Here is a 15,899-nt window from a genome sequence, read left to right on the forward strand (position 1 = left end):
AAAGCTGGCAGCTCCTGAAGAATTGTCTGCCTCAGCCTACTTGCAACTTAGAGATCAGATAACTGGAGAGGAAAATCTAGGCCATTGTCAAAACATAATTTCTGACATAAAACAGAAAATGCTGGAAAAACTCAGTAGGTCTGGCAGCATCTGTGGAGAGAGAAGTGAAGCGTCCATGACCATTTTACAGCAGCCACAGCATTTTGCCTTATCATAATTTCTGAAAGTTGCCTCCTTGGGACTAGGTATTCCACTCTAGTCACTAAGTTTGGTACTCACAAGCACAGTTCTCATACTCAATATACAAGCTGGAATCCACCATTCTTATCTTGAGTGGTGCATAAGTGCTTTCAGTTCCACACCAACTCAGTTGATTCTTAATTAACTGCCTTCTAAAGCATATGGAAGAGGGCAACTAAGGGTTGGTAATAAATGGCAGCAGTGCCTCATGTCAAGGATTCATTTTCTTAAAACTATAAAATTTTATTTGACTTTAGTTCTTTTTCCGTGTGGCAAGGAACCTTTTTCTAAAGAAAAAGTTGACAAATTTTATACTCATCAAATTGAGGGACAGTACGAAACATTTTCAGGTGCCATGCGTCATCTTAAAACACTCAGTTAAAACAACTACAGAGCAAAGCTCCCTTCAATTTACCTCAGCGTTATACTTCAGCAGACAATTCGACAATTTTATATTTTCCCACAATGAAATTGCCATGTGTCAATTTTGAGAGTGGCAACTAAACTGATTTACAAAGGGCCCTTACAATCAACAGACAGTTAGGTTGGATATGAACCCTAGTATTGCAGGTGAAAGGCCAATGTTTGATCCACTGTATTATCGAGTAACCTTTGTATTCCAGGTTCTACAATGCATGCTACCCGCTAAATTCTTTTATCCTGATGAAAACAAAGGTTTAAAACTTTTTTGGGAGGAGAGGTGGATGAGTTGCTTAAAGTTTACAAGTTTAAAGTTTATTTATTAGTCACAAGTAAGGCTTACATTAACACTGCAATGAAATTACTGTGAAATTCCCCTAGTTGCCACAGTCTGGCGCCTGTTCGGGTCAATGCACCTAACCAGCATGGATTTCAGACTATGGGAGGAAACCGGAGCACCTGAAGGAAACCCACGCAGACACGGGGAGAACATGCAAACTCCACACAGACAGTGACCCAAGCCAGGAATCGAACCCGGGTCCCTGGCACTGTGAAGCAGCAGTGCTAACCACTGTGCCACCATGCCGCCCCCACATAAAAAAGCAGTACAACAACAATCCTTCTCACTTTCAGCACCCAATGTCAGATAATTATTTGGATCGCAAACAGAACAAAATATGGCTCTACAATGTGACCTGACTTGCATTGTTGTGAATTTTTTTTTACACCAGCCATTCTTAGCACTTGGGAATGGTAAATCTGCACAGTTTCCTCCTGTGGACTGGAGGCAAATAGGTGACTGGATGAAAATTGTGTATGCCCTATTTTTGTAGAACTCTCAAAGATAGATTTTACAAATTCATACCTCCTATCTCCCCTGTGAAGGATATTTGTGCTTTGCAAATTCATATTGGAAAAGTTTTGCAAGGCACGCTGACTGTTGCAACCAATTTCCTCTATTCCTGCTATTTCAAAGATAAATTATACAAATACTTGTGTGTGATTTTAAAAGATTAACTGCAAATACAATACACCAAATCTAAAATAATTATACTCATTTTGCCATATATCCAGCTGGATCAGGCTTTAGATTTACACAATTTCACAAGAAATTAAATACTAACAGCTTTGAGTTTAATGTGCAAGAAAATGTATGAAATATAAAAGAAACATATACAAATTCATATCTCCTTCTTACCTTGAGACATGTCTGTGGACCGTACATATCCCAAATCTTCCTCTTCCTCACGTCTATGCCTCTACCAGGGTGCTAAAAGGTAACAACAAGCTGAAACATGCAACATTTATTCAACTATAACATTTTTTTAAGACACTCCACACAACTTAATAAGTAATGTCTTATTGCATAATTTAACAGATCCCATTTCTTTTTTGCAAGATAGAATCATCTTGATACAATTCTAAGCTTTTAAAAGCAATTTCTTTTGCCTTTCAGACTGCATAAGTTTGCAATTCATAATCATATGGCATGGAAAAGCATTTATTGTACTGAAGAATATATCAGTTCACCATGTAATATTTTCAGTCAGAGGTTGAATCACAGACTATAAAGTGGATTCAAGGAATTCGCATGATGTTGCCAATTTTTCCCCCCAAATCAATGGGGGCGATTGTCAATCTGCATTCACCATCAGAGAACGGCGGCACGGGCTGAAAATCCATAGCGAATCGGGAAACACGATTCTCTCTGGAGACCATGTTCCATGGACTTCCCCACCCCTCGCTGGTGACTTCGCAAGGTTCACACCCACAAAGGGCAAGAGCTTCATTCTAATTTGCATTAATTTAAATTTAATTATCAGGCCCCCCTCCCCTGCCATATTTCCCCAGCATAGGCTGGCCCTGCCAGGTTGGCACAGTGCCAACCTATGCTGGGGGCAGTGTCAGGGGCAAACCGTAGTGGGAGCCCGGGGGATGGGTTAGAGGATCATGCGTGTGTAGTTTGGGGGGGGAAGTGGATATGAAGTAGATGATCAGTCATGATCTGTTTGAAAGGTGCAGCAAGCTCGATGGGCCAAATGGTGTACTGCTGCTCCTATTTCCTATATTTCTATGCCCTTACCACCCATTCTACCCAGACGTCTCACAACCTTGTACACCTCAATCAAAAATCTTGCTTCAGCCTCCTCTGTTCCAAGGAAAACAGCTTAGTATATGCAATTTTTTCTAATAGCTGCAATTTTCAAGTCCTGATTTAAATATCCTTAAATAAAATCAGGATAAACAGAACAGACCCTTACCTACTACTTTATTTTCACTAGGGATTTCATCAGCAACTGGAGGACTATAATATGTGCCTTACATTTCGTAGAAAATAACATACAACACCGGTATCATAGTTATTCCAGAAAGCTCTAAGGTTCCATCAGTTTAAATTTCACTTACCCCTTCATTGGTCAGGATATGAACTAGTAATCCATTACCACATCCCAAATCTATAAAGGATTGTTTGGCAGTCAGGCCTTTTTCTGCACGCTCATCTTCCCAAAGAACCTGAAATATGATCAGAAGCAACATTACAATGCTTTCATATGCAGGAAATGGGAAACATATTCTTCTATCAGGAGAAAACCAAAATACAAGTAATTTTTTTTGCTACCAGCACATTATACAAGTAAGCATATACCGAATAAGGATGTTTCTTCTTTCCACAAGCTGCTTTCAACCCACTCTCCATTGTATGCACTACTTAATGTGCTCAATATTCTTAATAAAAGGTAGAATAAAATCTCGCCATGCCCACTCCAAAGAAGATGAACAATAATGATAAATCCAGCAAAACTCCAGGCTGCGCTATATGAACAGGGTTAAGCTATTCAGCCACCCAGGAGAACTTTTCCATTCTAACAGATCATTGCAGACCATACTGTGTATGAAAAATCACTTTCTAAATTCAGTTCCAAGTGGCTCAGCTCCAAATATGCCCCCTCTGTTCTGGATAGTCCCACCAGAAAAATAGCTACACTAGTGAATTCCTTTTTCATTTAAACATCCTGATTAGATGTCCCTCAACCTTCTAAACCAAAGGAATACAAACCAAGTTTATACAATCTGTCCTCATAATTAAACCCTTCTGTGCTCTATTACTCATCTAGTAAATCTGCAGCACAGCTCCTCCAAAGCTAATATAGCTTTCCTGAATAGTGGTGCCCAAAACTATAGCAGATGGAATCTGGCCAAGACACTACACAACTGAAAGATCATTTCCTCACATTTGCATTCATGCTATGAAAATTCTTTCAAAATGCGTGCTTCTGCTGTGTGGAAGTATATTTTGATGTTTTTTTATGTTGTGCTCAACATACAACCTTTATAGCATTAACTTTAATCAAACTTGCGCTCTTGTAAATTGGCACATTCAGATTGGCCATCCATTTTACACACTACTGATTTTACTTTTGACTGACATGAAACAAATTAAAATCAAGCAACATATAAAATGGAGGATTTATCTGGTCATATGTGTTTCTCACTGGGTGAGTTAGGCTAGAATTACCTCCCACAAATTTCATGGCTTTCACAAAAAAAGGTATGTGCAGGAAATGACCATTTGCTGCCACAACAGCAATACAGGTGCTGGAAAGCTTGCATTCCTCCAAAATATTGTTGAGTAAAGGCATATTTACAAGGTGAAACACACCTTTAAAATACAAAGAAGTTTCTAGGATGCACAAAATTCAATGAGTGCAGATTACGTAAATTATAAACCTGTCAGCAGTATGAATGCAAATCAGCCAAATTATTTTTAACTTTTCAGTCATGATTTGATTAGCGCAGTGCAGCAAAGCACAACGGAAGAACCGAACATCTAAAGCAGGACAGAAAACGGGCTGCGGCAGTGCTGCAAAGCAAAGATCATAAGAGTATGGCGGGGAAGAATTCAGAAAGTTACAACATATCTAAATGAACACATGGAGTAGCAGCAGAACTCAAGGCTTATAAAGCAACTATGTCCACATTACATGTCTATATATTTGTATATCCGATACTTGTATTGATCAACTAGTTCAAAAATCAGAGAGCCCAGAGGTAAGGGAGTGCGAGCATCAGGCAGAGGCAAAAGGACCTAAAATTATCTCTGCACAGGGACATGCTGTGCCTGGACTGTGTGTAGACAGCAAGACTGTCCTGAGAAAACATACCTCCAATAGATGGCCCTGTCTCAAATCTCTCTGGCTCAAAGTCATTGAGCTACATTATGTGTTGGTGAGACCACAACACCTAAGAGAGGGAGTGATCAGGAGGGGAAGGGGCAGGGCCCCGGATCTGGAGTGGGGGGTGGTGACTGGACCGAGAGTGAAGGGTTCGGGGGTGGGGTGGTGTGGTGGGTTCCCTGGGGGTGTGTGCAGAGTGTCTCGTGCAAGGCTTGGTTTGGGTTTCTAAATAGTTACTCTGGAGTTGGAAGTGATTTTTTTTCCTTCTAATCCTTTTAGAGTAACTATCAGGATAAAACTGGCAGAACCGTCTGAAGTTAGTCATTCTATGATGCAGAGGGAAGTAAAAGTCAAAATTGCAGAGGTGCTGGCTACAGTCTTTCAATCCTCCTTAGGGACAGGATGATTCCGGAGGGCTGGAGAATTGTAAATTTTACTCCCTTGTTCAAAAAGGGATGGAACATAACTGAGCAGCCACAGGCCAGTTTAACCTTGGTAGTGGGAAAAACTTTAGAAACAATAATTCAGATAAAATTAACAGTCACCTAGAAAGGTCCATTGTGTGTCTGTTGGCGGAAAAACAAGCCACTCAGCCTAATCTAACTTTGGTCTGAGGCACTGCAGGTTACAGCGCTCCAAGTACATATCCAGATACCTTTTAAATGAGTTGAGGGTTTTTGCCTCTACTTCTCTTTCAGGCAGTGAGTTCCAGACCCCTACAACTCTGAATGAAAAGTTAATCTCATCTTTCCTCTAATCCTTCTACTAATCATTTTAAATCTATGCTCCCTAGTAACTGATCCCTCTGCTAAGGTTAATAGGCCCTTCCCATCCACTCTATTCAAATCCCTCACATTTATGTACATCCCAATCAAACCTCCCCTTCCAAGGAGAACAACTCCAGCCTTTCATCAGATGCATCCCATTCGGTCCTGGGGACTCACCGGCTTTTAAGTACAGCTAGCCTTTCTAGTATCTCCACTTTATCAATTCTTAGTTCAGCTAATATCTCAACTACCTCCTCTTTTGCCATGACTTTGGTAACATCCTCTTCCGTGGTAAAGAGAAATATAAAATGTTCATTCAGTACCTTGATCATGCCATCTGCTTCTAGGTGTTGGCCTCTTTTTGGTGCCTAATTGGCTTACTCCTCTCATTATCTCTTTGCTATTGAAATGCCTATAGAAGACTTCTGGCTTCCTTTTTATGTTAGCTGCCAGTCTCTTCTCATACTATGTGTTTTGCCTGTTTCCTTTCTCACTTCTCCTTTGAACCTTCTGTATTCAGCCTGGTTCTCAGTTGTATTAACAATCCGATTTCCGTCGTACATTTTTTTTTGCTTCACTTTATTCTCTATTCCTTTTATCATCCAGGGAGCACTGGTTTTAGTTGCCCTACCTGTCTCCTTGGAGGGGAATGCACCTTGACTATACCCAACCATGGGGCGGCACGGTAGCACAGTGGTTAGCACTGCTGCTTCACAGCTCCAGGGACCTGGGTTCGATTCCTGGCTTGGGTCACTGTCTGTGTGGAGTTTGCACATTCTCCTCGTGTCTGCGTGGGTTTCCTCCGGGTGCTCCGGTTTCCTCCCACATTCCAAAGATGTGCGGGTTAGGTTGATTGGCCATGCTAAAATTGCCCTTAGTGTCCTGGGATGTGTAGGTTAAAGGGATTAGTGGGTAAATATGTAGGGATATGGGGGTAGGGCCTGGGTGGGATTGTGGTCGGTGCAGACCCAGTGGGCCGAATGGCCTCTTTCTGTGCTGTAGAGATTCTAAGATCTCCTTATTAAAGGCAGCCCACTTGATTATGCTTTTGCCTGCCAATTTTTGATTCCAACTCACCCAGACCAGATCAATTCTCAAACCACTGAAATTAGTCCTCCTGTAATCAGGCTTTTACCCTAAATTGCTCCTTGTCCTTTCCCATAGCTAATGTAAACTCGTGATACAATGGTCACTATTCCCTAACTGTTCCTCTAAAGACACTTGATGCACTTGACCCACCTCATTCCCCAGACCCAGCAATACCTGCTTCCTCAGTGGGCTGGAAATGTACTTTGAGGGAGTGTATTTTTACTGGAATGATACTGAGACTCCAAAGGTTAATTTATGAGATTATTCAAACTAAGGTTGTAGTGCCTGAAATTTAGACGGTTAAGGGGTGAATTGATCAAAGTTTCAAGACACTAAGGTAAACAGATAGGGCAGATATAAGGAGAAACTATTTCTGCTGGTTGTGAAGTCTAAAAATTGTAGCCAGACTTTCAGGAGTGAAATTAGGAAACACTTTACACAAAAAGATAAAAGTTTGGAGCTCTCTTCTGATAATGGCAATTGATGCCAGATTTATTGTAAATTTTATTTCTGAGAGTGATAAGATTTTTTATTACCCTATTGGGGATGTGGGACAAATGTAATATATGGAGTTAGGTTGCAGATTGTCTATGACCTTACTGACTGGCAGAACAGGTTCGAACAACTAAATGACTTACTTTCTTGCTTTTAGGTTGCCAAGTTGAAAATGTAACAAACACTTTGAAGAATGGTTTAAATCAGATATTGCTTGCGAGTGAATTTCATGCTCATTAGAGTTGAAATGTATTGGTGCGAGTGGAGTTATGTTCTGTGACAGAGGAGAAAGCTTTGAGTGAGATTTTGTGCACACAGATGTACTATCTGTCTGTAATATTTTGACATTTTGTTAGAAATGGTAAATAGTAAGAGCGTGATTGATACACTGCAAATAACTGACTACTTTCCACACCAAAAGTCATTGTTTGTGCCAGATGCTGATGATAAAATATGGTAAGGTATGGGCAACATAGTATACACACAATTCAGATAAACTACTCTAACAGAAATGGAGAACAAAAGTACAAAATTAAACTAAATATCAGAAATTTTCTTCATGCCAGTGAAGCAGTGGCTATATGAAATAGCCAAGTGAATATGTGAAACAAACTATTATCAAGTATTGTTGATGCCGAATTTATTCCTTCCTTCATAGAATAAATGTCCGATTAAGAAAAGGGCTGAAAATTCAATAGATTTCAATAAATTACAGCTGTAAATGCTTCAACACTCAGAACAAAGATTTTTGTGTTCGTCAGCACATAAAGATCCTCTGTCGAAAGTCCTCCAGAAATAAATATCCTGGAGCTGCATGAAAAGATTTTGGGAAAATCTACATACCTTTAACTTCAATATTGCTGAAAAAAGACAGTTCTCGCAAAGCTTTCTGTATTGCACTCATCAGGACATTTGCAAGAATACAATGCAAAGGAAATCAACAGATTTATATGGGATGAGAAAAGTATGCTGATTGGTTGGCAAGTCTGACTTTATCTATTTGACAACTGTGCATGTGCTTATTCACTTCTTTCAGGAATTAAATACATTGAGGGGGAAAGTGTGCAAGAAATTAACATAGGGGCAAAACGAGAAATTTGGCCCCCTCTAAAATTACGGGCATTTTCTTCATGAATACATGTTATTTTCATCTGAAGTCTGCCAGTAAGTTGAAGATAGTGATTTATTGAAGTGCCCTGATTTCATTATTTCACTGGATCACTCCACAAACAATTGCATAAATAAAATGGACTAGAAACCACAACTAAGTCAGCATATTGTGAAATCCAAACTGGTTACCAGTAGATATGTTGCAATGGCGACATCTTCATATACAAATTTTTCAGGATTCGTAACTTCAGGCCAAACCTAAAATTGAATTTAAAAATATGTTAAGTAAGGGAAAAACGGGCATAAATAAATGATAATACAAAGCAGCTTTTAATTATTTGATAGTCAGGGGCACGGAGTTTCCTCTGGGGATACAATTGGCAAAAATAAACCAATCTTGGTCAGGCTTCAGTTGAGTGCTGGTCATTGTGGGTACAAAGGATTAACACTGGATTCATTAAGCTGCAGGTGCCTGTGGATCTTAAGATTCTTTACGTAACATGATGAAAGGCTGCAATTGGCAGATAGCCACGGGGGCCTGGCCAGTTTTGTGGGCATGCTTTTCTTTGGGTGAATAGCCCTTTCCATCAGTGTAAAAGATTGCAGATAAACCAGCATAAAATAGTTATGAGTACAACATAGGCAAGTTCAAAATGTTGCCACCTTTAGTGCTATTTAATTTGAATATGCCGGAATCTCTCAGATATCAAACTCCATACTTTAGTACTTTAGGTTCTAATAAGTTATGTGATTTTAAGTAATGCAATAAATATTGAAAAATATTTAAAATCAATTATGTTGGGATTTTAATATAAAATGTGATGCCACACTGTCTATAAATTGCAACCATGACTATGCTTCAATTAGCTATGAAGTTATGGAAGGTAGTATACATTGAAGTATTTCTATGATTAGCAACATAGATAATCATAAGGATAGTTTTTTAAAAATCATCCCTGTTTCACTCAAATCTGTGACCCTTGTGGCACACACTTTCCACAAAGCTGAAAGATGTAGAAATTAGGCTAAGTCCTGATCTTGATCCTGAGGATTGTGCTTAAAGTAAACCTCCACCTTCTCTTTTTTCATCTGCATCAATTGGGCTGTGAACTGGGGGAAGAGGCTCCCAAATTCCAATCTGTGAATTTCCTAACAGGCTAGCGCACTCAAAGGTGGCAGCTTACCAACCAGTAGAGATAAGGCCCATCTGGATTGAAGTCTGGGACTTGTCTTGGATCCCTGGAGATTTTTTACACTTGTACTCTTCAGATCCATTTAAAAGGCACAATCAACCAGGATTGTGGGGATTTCAAAATTGAAGGTTTTGGTGCCTATAAACTAATTTACAGTCCTTGCTTTTGTGCCATTTTTGCACATCTAACGAGGGCCATGTGAAACCAAACATTAGTATATATACTGCTTGATTAAATCATTTTTTCAAAAAAGGCTGGGGTAAGACAACCCTCGTATCAATCCAATTAGAAGTTACATCCACAATAACGCACAGAACAAATCTGTAATTTTGGCTGGACAAGGAAATTTCCAAATCTGAATAGGAAAAATTGCTGTTGTGCTCACCATCTCTTATCAAACAGTTACAGGGTATCAGAGGTACAGGTCAACATTTCATGTCATGTACAAGAAAAAAGCAGAATTTAAATTAAAATGAGAATTTTACCTTGACCATTTCTTTGTATTTTGCTTTCAGACGGTGGTAACATTCACTATATTTTTCCACAGAAATGAGAGAAAGTGTGCTCTTAAAATAGCTTTTCTTGTTCTCTGTAGACCATTTCACAATCTTTGTAAGCAATACATCTATAAGCCATGTTGTTTTGGGATACAAAATTCCATCCGCGACCCATTCTTCAGGACACAATATGGAAACAGAAATAAACCTTTAAGACAGAGAAATAAACCAATAAACATCACAGAAACGTTAGTAAATAAACAGCAATTTCAAGATTAAGTTAGTTTACTACAAACAGATGGTTACCCAAATAACTTTGGTAAGAAGCAATGTCTTCTGCCAATCTTCCACTGAGTTTTCATCAGATGATTTTGGAACACTCTTTCTACTTTTAGTTCCATAATATTAATTGAATTTAAATTCCACCAGTTGCCATGGTGGGATTTGATCCCTTGTCCCCAAAACACTAGCTTAGGCCTCTGGATCACCCATCCAGTGATGTTACCATTACACCACCATCTCCCCCTTCATTCTATATTAATAGTCAGTTGGTAGTGTAAAACTCGAATATTACTCGACTCTTTAAACTATTAAAGCTTTTTGTCTTGCACTCATCAGGCCAGTTCGCAAGATAAATCACCAATAAAGGGAACAACAAATTATACTGCAGGAAGAGAGAGTGGTAATTGGTTGGTAAGTGGACTCTGATTGATGGAGGCGTTGTCATGGAGAATGCAGCAGCGAAGTTTCTTTTATTCATTCGTGGGCTTTGCTGACTGGCCAGCATTTATTGACGCTCCCTAATTGCCTTTAAGGTGTTGGTGAGCTGCCTTCTTTAATCGCTGCAGTCCATGTGCTGTGGGTTGACCCACAATGCCATTAGGGAGGAAATTCTAGGATTTTGATCCAGCAACTGCGAAGGAATAGCGATATGTTTTCCAAGTCTTTTTCATTCTTCCGGTGGAGCGAGCAGAGAATGGAGTGATTTTTGGAAGGCAGAACTGGAAGATAGATAAGTTGAATTTATTTTTACTTACTTTTTTCGGAGTTGTTTTTTGTTTCCTGAGCAACAGGAAACCGGAAATAGGTCGCAGGGAGACCTGGGACGGTTTCTTGCCCAATAAATTTGAACGGGGAGGTAACCCGAGACGCTACATGTGTAGAGTCTCCCACCCTTCTCCCTCCTCTAACCTAAAAAAAAAGACTCTGTGTGAGAGCAGGTGAGTTTTTTTTTCTTTTTCTTTTCTCTTTCATTTTTTACTAAGGGATGTTAGCAAGGATGTCAGTGCAGGCAGTGCAATGTTCCTCCTGTGGGATGTTTGAGGTGAGGGACACCATTAGTGTCCCAGCTGAGTACACAAGTAGGAAGTGCACCCAATTCCAGCTCCTTGAAGACCGTGTTAGGGATCTGGAGCTGGAACCGGATGAACTCAGGATCATTTGGGAGGCAGAGACAGTTATAGATAAAAGCTACAGGGAGGTTCATACTCCTAGGAATGAGGATACTTAGGTGACTGTTAGAAGGGATAAGAAGCAGTCAGTGCAGCGATCCCCTGTGGCCGTTCCTCTGTATAACAAGTATACTGTTTTGAATACTGTTGGGGAGGATGACTTACCAGGGGTAAGCCATGGTGTACAGGTCTCTGGCACAGAGTCTGTCCCTGTTGCTCAGAAGGGAAAGGGGGGGGAAGGAGTAGAGCATTAGTCATTGGGGATTCCATAGTTAGTGGGACAGATAGGAGATTCTGTGGGAGCGAATCGTGCTTTCGATGTCGAGGAAAGGATTGCAAAGATGATTCTAGATAGGAGTGAAAGTAACAGGGTAGTTGTTATGGGGGACTTTAACTTTACAAATATTGACTGGAAACACTATAGTTCGAGTACTTTAGATGGGTCAGTTTTTGTCCAATTTGTGTAGGAGGGTTTCCTGACACAGTATGTAGATAGGCCAACAAGAGGCGAGGCCACATTGGATTTGGTACTGGGTAATGAACCAGGTCAGGTGTTAGATTTGGAGGTAGGTGAGCACTTTGGTGATACTGACCACAATTCGGTTACATTTACTTTAGCGATGGAAAGGGTAGGTATATACCACAGGGCAAGTGTTATAGCTGGGGGAAAGGATATTATGATGCGATTAGGCGAGATTTAGGATGCATAGGATGGGGAAGAAATCTGCAGGGCATAATTGAAATGTGGAGCTTGTTCAAGGAACAGCTACTGCGTGTCCTTGATAAGTATGTACCTGTCAGGCAGGGAGGAAGTGGTCGAGCGAGGGAACCGTGGTTTACTAAAGAAGTTGAATCTCTTGTGAAGAGGAAGAAGGAGACTTATGTAAAGATGAGACATGAAGGCTCAGTTAGGGTGCTTGAGAGTTACAAGTTAGCCAGGAAGGACCTGAACAGAGAGCTAAGAAGAGCCAGGAGGGAACATGAGAAGTCTTTGGCAGGTAGGATCAAGGAAAACCCTAAAGCTTTCTATAAGTATGTCAGGAATAAAAGAATGACTAGGGTAAGATTAGGGCCAATCAACGACAGTAGTGGGAAGTTGTGTGTGGAGTCTGAAGAGATAGGAGAGGCGCTAAATGAATATTTTTCATCAGTATTCACACAGAAAAAGACAATGTTGTCGAAGTGAATACTGAGATACAGGCTATTAGACTAGACGGGATTGAGGTTCATAAGGAGGAGGTGTTAGCGATTCTGGAAAGTGTGAAAATAAATAATTCCCTGGGCCAGATGGGATTTATCCTAGGATTCTCTGGGAAGCTAGGGAGGAGATTGCAGAGCCTTTGGCTTTGATCTTTATGTCGTCATTGTCTACAGGAATAGTGCCAGAAGACTGGAGGATAGCAAATGTTGTCCCCTTGTTCAAGAAGGGGAGTAGAGACAACCCTGGTAATTATAGACCAGTGAGCCTTATTTCTGTTGTGGGCAAAGTTTTGGAAAGGATTATAAGAGATAGGATTTAAAATCATCTAGAAAGGAACAATTTGATTAGGGATAGTCAATACGGTTTTCTGAAAGGTAGGTCGTGCCTCACAAACCTTATTGAGTTCTTTGAGAAGGTGACCAAAGAGGTGGATGAGGGTAAAGCAATTGATGTGGTGTATATGGATTTCAGTAAAGCGTTTGATAAGGTTCCCCATGGTAGGCTATTGCGGAAAATACGGAGGCATGGGATTGAGGTTGATTTTGCAGTTTGGATCAGAAATTGGCTAGCTGTAAGAAGACAGAGGGTGGTGTTGATGGGAAATGTTCATCCTGGAGTTCAGTTAATAGTGGTGTACCGCAAGGATCTGTTTTGGGGCCACTGCTGTTTGTCATTTTTATAAATGACCTGGATGAGGGCGTAGAAGGCTGGGTTGGTAAATTTGCGGATGACACTAAAGTCGGTGGAGTTATGGACAGTGCCGAAGGACGGTGCAGGTTACAGAGGGACATAGATAAGCTGCAGAGCTGGGCTGAGAGGTGGCAAATGGAGCTTAATGCGGAAAAGTGTGAGGTGATTCACTTTGGAAGGAGTAACAAGAATACAGAGTACTGGGCTAATGGTAAGATACTTGGTAGTGTGGATGAGCAGAGATATCTCGGTGTCCATGTGCATAGATCCCTGAAAGTTGGCACCCAGGTTGATAGGGTTGTTAAAAAGGCGTACAGTGTGTTAGCTTTTATTGGTAGAGGGATTGAGTTTCGGAGCCATGATGTCATGTTGCAGCTGTACAAAACTCTGGTGCGGCCACACTTGAAGTATTGCGTACAGTTCTGGTCGCCGCATTATAGGAAGGATGTGGAAGCATTGGGAAGGGTGCAGAGGAGATTTACCAGGATGTTGCCTGGTATGGTGGGAAGATCTTATGAAGAAAGGCTGAGTGACTTGAGGCTGTTTTCGTTAGAGAGAAGGTTAAGAGGTGACTTAATGGAGGCATATAAGATGATCAGAGGATTAGATAGGGTGGACAGTGAGAGCCTTTTTCCTCGGATGGTGATGGCTAGCACGAGGGGACATAGCTTTAAATTGAGGAGTGATAGATAAAGGACAGATGCCAGAGGTAGGTTCTTTACTCAGAGAGTAGTAAGGGCGTGGAATGCCCTGCCTGCAACAGTTGTGGACTCGTCAACATTAAGGGCATTTAAAGAGCCATTGGATAAACATATGGATGATATTGGAATAGTGTAGGTTAGATGGGCTTTAGATTGGTTTCACAGGTTGGCGCAACATTGAGGGCCGAAGGGCCTGTACTGCGCTGTAATGTTCTATGTTCTAAGTCAGGATGGTAAGTGGATTGGAGGGGAATTTGCAGGTGATGGTGTTCCCATGTATCTGCTGCCCTTGTTCTTCTAGATGGAAATGCTTGTGGGTTTGGAAGGTGCTAAGCATCTTTGGTAAATTGCTGCAGTGCATGATAGTACACATTGCTGCTACCAAGCGTCGGTGGTGGAGTGGATGTTTGTAGATTTGGTGCCAACCTATTGGGCTGCTTTGTCCTGGATGGTGTCAAGCTTCTTGTGTTGTTGGAGCTGCACCAATCCAGGCAAGTGGGGAGTATTCAGGGAATACTCCTGACTTGTGCCTTGTAGATGGTGGATAGGCTTTGGGGAGTCAGGAGGTGAAGTACTCGCCACAGTATTCCTAGCCTCTGACCTGCTCTTGTAGCCACTGTGTTTATGTGATGAGAGTAAGAAGTCTCACAACACCAGGTTAAAATCCAACAGGTTTATTTGGTAGCAAATACCATAAGCTTTCGGAGCGCTGCTCCTTCGTCAGATGGAGTGAAAATCCATCTGACGAAGGAGCAGCGCTCCGAAAGCTTATGGTATTTGCTACCAAATAAACCTGTTGGACTTTAACCTGGTGTTGTGAGACTTCTTACTGTGTTCACCCCAGTCCAACACCGGCATCTCCACATTATGTGATGAGTCCAGTTGAGTTTCTGGTCAATGGTAACCCCAAGGATGTTGGCAGTGGAGGATTCAGTGATGGTAAGACCATTGAATGTCAAGGGGCGGTGGTCAGAGTGTCTCTTATTGGTGATGGTCATTGCCTGGCATTTATCTGGCGTGAACGTTACTTGCCACTTGTCAGCCCAAGCCTGGATATTGACCAGATCTTGCTGCATTTGAACATGGACTGCTTCAGTATCTGAGTCGTCGCGAATGGTGCTGAACATTGTGCAATCATTGGCGAACAGTTAACTGTCAAGCTTCTGTTTCAAATTCAAATCAGGCAGGATGATTCTGATTAGTCAAGGCATTGTCATGGGAATGAACCAGGGAATGGTGTTCCCTAAACATGTGTTTAGTTCGAAAAGCTGCAATTTGTAACACTAACAGGATATTGCTGTTAAGCGAAAAAGACATTCTGCCTATCACACAAATGAATAATGTGGTACATAAATGTCAGTGTTGGTGTGATGGTAGGTATATGTAGGTCCAGCATCCCAATGACTGGTGGGTCGTATCAACAGCATGTCCATTTGGCTGTTCACAACAAGTGAAATACTGACCATTTTCAACCAGCCTGTTTGCAAAATAAGACAGTGTCCAACATTAGATGTGATTCCGCAATTGGTCAACATTTGCTAAACAACCCTGATTGTGCTCAGAATGACACTAAAAACCAATTTAAGATTATTAATCAGGCTCTCAGTGTGGCTCACTTATGCATGCTAGAAGCTTCATACATTCACACACAGGGTCCTGCCCTTTGCTGACATGTCCACATATTGCACTTTTAAACTAAAGATTGGGGAGTGGGGTGAGGGAGCCATTCCCTGGTTCATTCCCCATGACAATGCCTTGATCAGAGTCAACCTACCTCGTCTGAATTTGAAACAATAACTTGGCAGTTAACTGTTCCCTGCTGCATTCTCCATGAAACCATTGTCCACTTGGCAACCAATCAGCAGTCTCT

The 15,899-nt window shown here is 41.1% G+C and overlaps 1 protein-coding gene across 2 annotated transcripts in view; it reads right to left on the reverse strand.

The window, feature by feature from the left end:
• trmt44 (tRNA methyltransferase 44 homolog) overlaps positions 1 to 15,899 on the reverse strand; it is a 41,542-nt gene that overhangs the window by 22,272 nt on the left and 3,371 nt on the right. The window contains exons 3-6 of one of the 2 annotated variants that reach the window (XM_078213496.1): positions 9,975 to 10,162; positions 8,486 to 8,554; positions 3,067 to 3,174; positions 1,859 to 1,930 (exon numbers count right to left, since the gene is read on the reverse strand). In XM_078213496.1, coding sequence (XP_078069622.1) covers positions 1,859 to 1,930; positions 3,067 to 3,174; positions 8,486 to 8,554; positions 9,975 to 10,162 — 437 coding nt within the window. Of the gene's footprint in view, positions 1 to 1,858; positions 1,931 to 3,066; positions 3,175 to 8,485; positions 8,555 to 9,974; positions 10,195 to 15,899 lie in introns of both variants that reach the window. The other variant, XM_078213492.1, reaches the window with a different exon arrangement.

Source organism: Mustelus asterias, chromosome 1 (genome assembly GCF_964213995.1).
Source record: "Mustelus asterias chromosome 1, sMusAst1.hap1.1, whole genome shotgun sequence".
Taxonomy (NCBI): Eukaryota; Metazoa; Chordata; class Chondrichthyes; order Carcharhiniformes; family Triakidae; genus Mustelus; species Mustelus asterias.